Source organism: Lissotriton helveticus, chromosome 6 (assembly GCF_964261635.1).
Source record: "Lissotriton helveticus chromosome 6, aLisHel1.1, whole genome shotgun sequence".
NCBI classification, from domain to species: domain Eukaryota; kingdom Metazoa; phylum Chordata; class Amphibia; order Caudata; family Salamandridae; genus Lissotriton; species Lissotriton helveticus.
This window is the reverse complement of record NC_136067.1, coordinates 505,115,679-505,124,565: the sequence shown is the minus strand read 5'-3', so window position 1 is coordinate 505,124,565 and position 8,887 is coordinate 505,115,679. Positions and strand designations below refer to the sequence as shown.

The 8,887-nt window shown below is 43.1% G+C and overlaps 1 protein-coding gene across 2 annotated transcripts in view; it reads right to left on the bottom strand.

Moving 5' to 3' along the window:
- Positions 1 to 4,006: 4,006 nt before the first annotated feature.
- The window catches only part of TINAG (tubulointerstitial nephritis antigen), a 1,388,447-nt gene continuing 1,383,566 nt past the window's right edge, over positions 4,007 to 8,887 (bottom strand). For both annotated transcript variants that reach the window (XM_078647965.1, XM_078647966.1), the window contains exon 11: positions 4,007 to 4,384. In XM_078647965.1, coding sequence (XP_078504091.1) covers positions 4,256 to 4,384 — 129 coding nt within the window. In that variant the 3' untranslated portion in view covers positions 4,007 to 4,255. The remainder of the gene's footprint in view (positions 4,385 to 8,887) is intronic.

Genomic DNA, 8,887 nt, shown 5'->3' with positions numbered 1-8,887 from the left:
AATAGTCTCTTGGTTCTATATTTCAGGTCTCAATTACCAGCTTGGTTGAGGTATAAAATAGGTTAATGCCAGAAGAGGAATATGCTAAGTATTAGCTAGGTTGTAGAGAGGAAGCAAGGCACAGGAGATGCATTTCTGAAGAGGTAGGTTTAAAATGACATCCAGGAGGCCTCCCTACAAGGATTGAAAGCCAGGGGACAAACACCAGAAGAGTATTAAACCAAGGAATATGTAATGCAGGAGACTTCCAAACCAGGGCAAGAGCATTCTGAGAAAGAAAGTTACAGCAGCCAGCTAGAAAATGTGTGTTGATATTGATTTAAAGATACAAGAAGATGAAAACATACCAGTATGAATACATAGGCTTTCTGCTCCTATCACTGGCCCTTTTACTTTTACAGCATTCCTTTTTTCAATGTAATCCACGGAAAAAAGCCAGTAGAGGAAATAACCTTTTCTAAGTATTGCTGTTTTTCCCAATAAACATAAATTGAATTTAAGTGCTTTTGTCTCCCTTTTCATCAGGCTATCTGCGCATCTTGTCTGCCAACATAACCCAGAGGTACTTGCCTGTCCATGACCTGTGCTCAAGTCATGGAAAAATTAGGAACAGGCTTCATCTGGTGGAACCAAGGACACTACCATTTGCTCTCTTTAGGTTATGTTTTTGGGTTCCTCCCACTGGTCTGTTGTTGGCTGCTCCTTTTCCATGTTTTTTCTCTTAACTACACGTTTTTTCTCCACTCCAGCTGCTTGGCATCCTTTGAGCAATTGATTTACTTTTCTTTTGCTAGCAGTCCACATCAGGTATGGTGATTCTCAGTGTTGTTTGGTGCCAAGGACCTCCGATCTCTTCAGTTACTCAGAGATCATCCACTGTTCACACACTGGAATACCATTACAGCTCTGTGATTCTGTCTGTGTCCTAACTTTTTTCAGTCTTTCCTTCCTCTGTTACTATTCCCTTCTATTTACCCCCACCCATTTCAGTCACTGCTTTGCCTCCCTTTCTACCTGTGTAGTCTGTTTTTGCTATTGTTTGATCTAATTGTCATTCCTCTTTTTATTTTTATTGCTTATGTTTTCATTTACAGGTTTTCTCCTGTGAATAATTTTGTCCATGCTTTCTCTGTATCCTAACTCTCCAGTTCCTATAAGGGACGTGGTAAGTATTTACTCTCTTCATCACACATGTTTGTAGAGATAAAATGTTTTATTGGAAAGTTAATTTCAATGTAAATCTATGGGGACTGTAGAACAAGATGAAGGGGCATTTTCAATCTGACATGCACGTGCATGGTACAGATTGAAATGTGTGGTTTGTCTTGATCCAAATGCATATTTTCACAATAACAAGGCTATGTGTGATACATGCTCCCGAAGTTTGGGTACACCGACAGAGATCTAGCATAAATGGTATACTAAGAAAGATTTGATAAGTGGAGTTCCAGTGATTCTCCAGAGGTGAAATCTTCGATAGCTTCTAGAGCAGGCCATTCACTTGTACTCCTGATGGATGGTGGTGCTTCCTGTTAGATTTCATTGAACTCTTGACTTTGGTGCCAACAACAGTAGGAAATAGCAAAATTGTGTCTGCTGAGTCAGTTGATCCAAGTCTTTAAACTGATATTTCTAAGCCTTAAAGTTACAGCAGTCCTACTTTGGGGTAAGCACTAAAATAGTCAGCAAGGATCACATGAGCCCAATTCTCATTATAATAGTAGAAAAGAGTTACCATTGATTGTCAAAAGAAGGTAAAGGCAAAAAGAAGAGACAGCCTGGAGGGATATGGAAGGTTGCCACACAAAAAAAGAATGAGTACAAAAATGATCGGGTCTGAAATAGACCAAGTCAAATCTAATTCAATAGAATATGCCCTAATATAATTAGTAGAGTAAGCCAGACGAGGTGGAGTAATGGTGAACCAGTGACCTCCTGGAAAGATCAAAGAAGTGAGCAAGAACAAAATAATCTCAGAAGATGGCCAATTCAGAAACTCAGAAGAGACATAACTTTGTAGGACATGCTGCCACAAGTAGTCAGCCTGTGGTGGAATCAGTCCAATAGTGAATAATTCCACGCGATGGAAGATCTAGACAAAAGAGTCAAAATGGAGCAGAAATACTACCTACTTGAGATAAAATCTAGATAAAAATTAAAGTAGAGGAATATAAAGCCACAGCACATACAAACATTGGGGCCGATTAGGATGGCGGTTTTTCCGCATCCTCCGGGCCGGCGGAAGTGTCCGCCGGCCTGGAGGATGCGGAAAAACCGCGGCGGAGACTCCAAAGACCCACCGCCAAATTAGGATGGCTGGTGGGTCTGGAATTCCGTCCGCCGCTTTTCCGCCGCGGTCGGCTTCCGACCGCGGCGGAAAAGCTATAACATGGCAGGCGGTGTCTATGAGACACCGTCCGCCATATTATGATGTTGGTGTAAGTATGCTTTTCCACGGCGGCTTTTCCGCCATGGAAAAGCATACGGACATTCACTTTGGGGGCCCGTTGCGGGCCCCCTGGGTGAATGGGGGGTGGGGGGTGCACATGGGGGGTACCTATGGTACCCCCCTGCATTTGCGTACACAAAGCAGCAGGCACCGTGCGGTGCCTGCCGCTTTGTGCATGTAAATGCAACACATGCATTTTTAACATTGCGGCGGGTGCAGCTTGAAGCTGCACCCGCCGCAATGTTAAAAATAGAGGATGTGACCGCCACCCTGGCGGTCACATCCTAATTGCCATGGAGGGACCGCCGCTGCCCATGCGGACGGTCCCTCCTACTCAGGGGTGGCGGACGGACGCAAGTCCGTCCGCCATCCTAATCGGCCCCATTGTGCGCATTCAAGAGTAGACAAATGAGGAACTAGGAATGGACAGGAGTTGGTGGACTTGCATAATAAGACAGAGCCTTAATGAACTTGCAAATAGAAATATAAGAAGAGCTGGTAGCCAGACTACAAATATACTAACTTCAAAAATTTGACTTAAAAAATTGCCCCACATAATATTTTACGTCAGCTTTTTTGCATGTCCTAGGAAGAAGATGAAGCAACGTTTGCTTTAAACATTGTTTTTCCGCCATATCTTGGGAGCATGGATTTTCTGACATTATTGTCGTAGCAGGAGTCTCCCTGAACACTTAACAAAAGTGTTTGTCTTTTTCACTTTGCATGAACCCCATTTCACTTCATGATACCCTTTGTAAGCCACAAAGAGAGTTAGAGTGACTTGAACTCCTTTGAACTTTAGTGATGGAAAGAAAATTGGCATATCTTGCACATCAAAGGTCAATATTGAATTTGATTTCATTTCCATTTAAATTTTACTTTCATCCGTAGTACAATGATGTCAGTGCAAAGGGATTACAATGATTTCAAGTGCTGCAGAAGTGTAAACAGGCATTCAGTTAGCAGACGGTCACTAATTTGCAGCGGATGACCATTTAAGTAAAGGGGGAAGGAAAAAACGTGACTCAGCCTTCTTGTTTGAACGTTTCTAAAGGATAATGAAAAGAGACATGGAGTCAAGATACATTTCTGGAAGATTCTAATAAACTTCATGAAACACTGCCATTTGGTTAATATGTCTAACTTTATAGTTTATCAGTGTTTTATGAATACCCTAAATACATAATTCAAATGAAATACAACAATAAGTCTATTCTTAACATGTTTCAAATTCATTTTGCAAAAGGGGAAATACTTTTCAGATATGTATGTTGGCTCTAGAGAGAGCTGGCAGCTCCCACATATAGGTTTTCAATGTCTAATTATTGTCAAATATGTTGCCAAAGGCCCAGTTAATGCACAATCATCAAACCATCTGAGCTGACAAAATAGTATTATAAAAAAAATAACCTATAACATAAATAATTATATAAATGCATCAATTGGGTGGGCTATTTAAAGGGTCTAAAACACGTACATGAACATATGTATTCAGATATTTTTACTGTAATGAGAAAAGGCACACTACTCATGAATTGAAACTTAGTTTGAGAAACGTTGTTTTGCATGAAGTTGATTTAAGTTTATTTTGTCATACAACAGTATTATATGTGAACCCGTATTTCATTACTAAAAGGAGTCTGGTATGACATTTCGACAACTTGAATCAATTAGTATAACATTATCATTGACAACACAGGACCAAAACATTTTGCTCAAACATCAAGTAAAAGAGATAAGCATATTTGGTTGGTAATATTTTCAGGTATGTTGAAACAAGGGAACATTTTCAAAACGTATTTCAGTTCATTTCAAGCCCAGGAGATGACACCAGGCTCCAATGATCATTGTTTCAATTCCACACTCATTTTCTCCACGTATAATTCTGAAATAGCCATTTTCACCCCAAGACTTTCCCCAAGAATTGGCGACAATCTGCGGGAAAGAAAGGACACTAAATATCAAGTCAATCAGAAAAAGTACTGTTGTCCACCAAAGAAAACTATACGGAGTAAGTAGAGATTCTAATAGTTTTTTACGGATAAATGATATAATGTTATGGAGAAATGTACAACAATAATTAGGGCAATTGGACAAAGTACCCACATACGCCTGCCACAAAAGCAGCCTAGTAAACATAACGTTTGCCAAATGTGATCATCACTATTTATTGGTAACTTGCACCCTACAGGGTTTTCATCAACGGCTAATGTGCAGCATTGGCTGGATCGGGTGCATGAGTATTTTAACACAGTAGGGATAATGTATGAACATGGGACTGAGGAACAACGTACAAGTACATTGTTTGATATTTCATTGAATGGTTATTCCTAAATACGGATTCGGCCAGAACTCCAGCCAAGATTAAAACCCATGAGATGGACTGGAACCACATTAGCCTAAGACAACCAAACAGCACAGTGTACAACATGGCATTCCCATTTAATAAATAAAATAATGCACTACCATAACACGAACAACTTTTCAGTTGATGTGATCATTTTATTGTAATCAGGTACAACTAATCAGAAAAGAGTCAATTGTGTCCATCAGTGGGGAGAATACAGATTCCTCCTTATCATCACCATTTTCAAATGATACATGTATCTGCAAGCAAAGCAAACACACAAAATGACCTACAATTTCAAATACTTTCAGCAACTGCTTTGTATCCATACACTCAGTGAGTGGAAGATCTCTACGACTCAATCAAATGAAAACCCACATTATATAAATGGGGGTTGTGTGATCACATTCACATGACCTCCAAGCTTGATGTACAGCATCTAAATATTGGGAGCTAACTTTGGTTATGGAGGGCCACAAGCATGCCAGGAATTCAGGATAAAGCAAAACACAAGGAGATGATGGACGGAGTGCTGAAACTTTTCAGACACTCACGCCCAGTCACAGATCTGGCTTGAATCCATATCGTTCCTTAGCTCACTTTTTCACCCCAGTTCAGACACAGCCATATGCAGATCAGTCTTGACCCTGTGCTTCTTGGGTGCAGTCCAGCCCGAACTGCCAAGCCATGTCTTCCCTGGACCGGAAACAAGCATCCTGGGACCGGTTTCTGGCTAACAGACATCATCAGCCAGGCTAGCTTGAATCCAGTGGCAAAGTGAGCAAGGGACCCACGCCTGGGCATACACTGCCAACGTAGGCGAACAAAGCAAACTACGCCACTGGAGTCTAGCTATACTGGCAGATGACGGCTGATAGCCAGAAACTGGTCATAGGATGCTTGATTCAGGTCCAGGGAAGACATGACTTGGCAGTTCAGGCTGGACTGTTCCCATGAGGCACAGGGTCAAGACTGATTTGCATATGGCCATATCTGAACTGGGGTGGTGTGATGAGCAAAATAACGATGAATTAAAGCCAGATCTGTGAATGGGGGTGAATGTTTTGCCAATGTGCAACATTCCGTCCATCACCTTGTGTGTTTTTAGGAATTCAGGATAGGCACAAACTTTTTAAATGATTACTGTGAGTAAATGCACCTTTTTGCATGCTCGCTCCCACTTTTTCTAAATTATACTGCTGTTTTTTTAGACACTGTACACTGGGGCACCGCTGTCCAGTGCCGAGTATATTTGCTCTGATCCTTAAAACATGTAGACATTAGCTAATCACTGTGTGGCTTATTTACCTCTCCTTTAAGGCCACAGTATATGGTGCAGAAACTGCTCCTATAGCATTGAAAGGTTAATGAAACTTGTAGGCTGCAGCCATTATTGTGCAATCCACGAGTGAACACGAAAAGCATGGCTTCAGGCCTACCATTGTAGTCTAACAGCTACAGTTCACACATGCAGTACAACTTGTTAAAATTACCCTTTTTGATAGGTAAAAAAGCTCCCTCTTAAATGTTATTTAGTCGCTCCTATGTAGGCCTTGTAACCCACAAGGTAGAGTCCCTGGTATCTAAAAGTGAAAATGTAGAAAATAATGTATTAATATCCCTACAGTGACAAGGCCCTGACAGCTATTTTCACTGTGGCAGGCCTATCAGCCCTATGCAAAAAACCAGAGCGTTGTTAAAACTAATATTGCTAATTCGGGAAAGAGAACAGGCTAAATAAAAACAATGATACCTCTATTTTTAATAGCTTTTAAAATTCCAATTCAATTAAGTAGTCTGATTTTTAAGAACTATTAAAGAAATGTAACTTTTTTAAAGTTGTACTTTATTTTCCAGAGCTTTCAGCAGGTTAACTTGCATTCGCTCTTCAGCCTTGAATGAGATGTGAATGGGGTGTATAATTACTCCCAGGAGAACACAGTAGGCTGATCTGAATGGGCAGAGATAATTTATCAGAGCTCAAAAGATTATGCAGGATACGAGTGGTGCCCCACCTGTTTATACCCCTTGTAAAATCCTTCATGGCAGGTCTGTCTGAAGCACATCTAAAGGTTTTGCAAGAACAAACAGGGTGTTAGGACAATTCTTGTGTATGACCTTTTTAGTTGCTATAGTGTCCTACGTTTGTTCTACCATACTTTTGGTTCATGACACTATAGTGCCTGCTTCAATTTGGAATACAGAGTTAGATGCAAGAGAACTCTAGGATTACCATAGTTCACTCCCCAAACACACCCTCAGCAAAAGACTTTTAATACCGTAAAAATATCCTGATACACAATAGTTTGGATCTGTTTGCAATGTAACAAACAATGAACTACTGCAAAAATAGTTCATTAGGTTCATCGAATTAGGGCCTGGTAAACTTTAGTCTATTGGTTGGAGAGAAACTAAGAGTGTCTTAGGATGTCCCGCACCCATAGTCTGGTGAACCCTACAAAGCTGGATCCTCACTTAGCCTTCCTCAAAACACTGCTTTACTTTCTAAAGGATACTAGTTGGACTGGCATGCCACCCTTGGCCCCCAGATACCTGCGAGTTTCCAACAAGGATAACACTTGTCAGTACCACACAAATAGCAATAATAAAACTGCCATCTTGAGTCTTGGGAGTTCTCAAGGTGTGAGTTACTACTAAGTAAGAGACGCCTTTGCTTCCACCAGAGGAGGCCATTAGGAGGGAGAATGGGAATCAAGCCGACAAGGAAGATAAGGACTTCTCATCTTCCTTGTCCTCATCATTAGATGCATGAGAAAAATACCAAGTTGGAAACCAACCGACAGGCAGGCAGCAAAAAATGACAGGAAACATTAGTTCAGAGCCACCAAATAACCATCAACAAGAAGAAGCACCAACAGTAAACAGCTTATGAAGTACAGAAATAGGCTCATGTGTAGAGTTGAACACATCTTCAGCAAGGAGACCACACTCACCTATGCCTAGGAAGAAGCCATGCCATGATTTTAGCATCCTGAGACTTCAGCAGTATAGTCACATAAATGGCCGTGCAGCTCTGAAGCTCCGTGGGCCGAATTGGCAGTCATTAAGCATCCCGCACTCCCGTATGGCCGACAAGTCAGAAGTGGGCACCGAGTGGCAATATAAGCAGCTACTGACCCGAATGAGCCCGGAAGCGACGAAATTGGACCTCGGAGACCGGAGATCTCCGGCTGAGGCGGTGCGTGCTCCAGCTCCGTAATGGCAGCGGTGTGAGGATCGGCCATGCGGTGGAACATCACAGCAGATGTGAGGAGGCGTGTGGATTGAAGTACTGAGATGGTGGTGGTGAGTTAGCGGGGCGCGTGCTTCGGCGGCTGGCAGTGACTTTAGAAATCGAGTGCAGCATAATGCGGGCGGGAGGCCCGTTCAGCCTCCTGCTGGCTGCATAACAAGCTTCCCCTGGTAATCTCTGGAGCGGCATCGCATTCACCCGCGGGGGGTTGCTTGTGCCTGAGTCCTGCCCCCTGCCACTTTTGCTAGCGGACTTCCTCCGTCGCGGGGAAGCCCATCTTAATGTTGCTACCTTCATCCTCCCGTGAGCCTATTACCAGCTGCATTCAACAGGTGTGATTGCCTGCCCTCACCCCTGTATATGCAGCCCTGAAGATTTCCAGACCAACCGTCATGGCCGCTGCCTCAACTGAGCTGCCCGTTGCTGAGAGGAGATGAGCTGGCTTCCCCTCCCCCTGCCGGCCGCCACTTAATTGGACTCGATCCTGGTGCTGTTCGTTCTGCGATTCCCTGTGTCCACGGCACGCACCGATCGGTGTTTCTCGTGGGGTGGGATCGGAGGTCGCACTCTGACTGCTCCCGGGCGACCCTCCTGGTTATCGGCGGAGGAGCCTTTCTGTGCTGGAAGCAGAGTCATCGGGTTGGTGGGGCCCCAGCCAGACCGGAGCACCTGCGGCATCTGGTGTCTTTCAGTGTGCTCCCAAGGTACTGTTCATTTTAAACGCTTGCCGGCAGTGACCCTTGGTCAGTTCAGCCTGACTTTGTGATGGTGGTACTCCCCTCCGTATGTGTGCTGAAGGTCCTGCATTTTGCACACTGGTCAGGGCAATCTGCTTCTA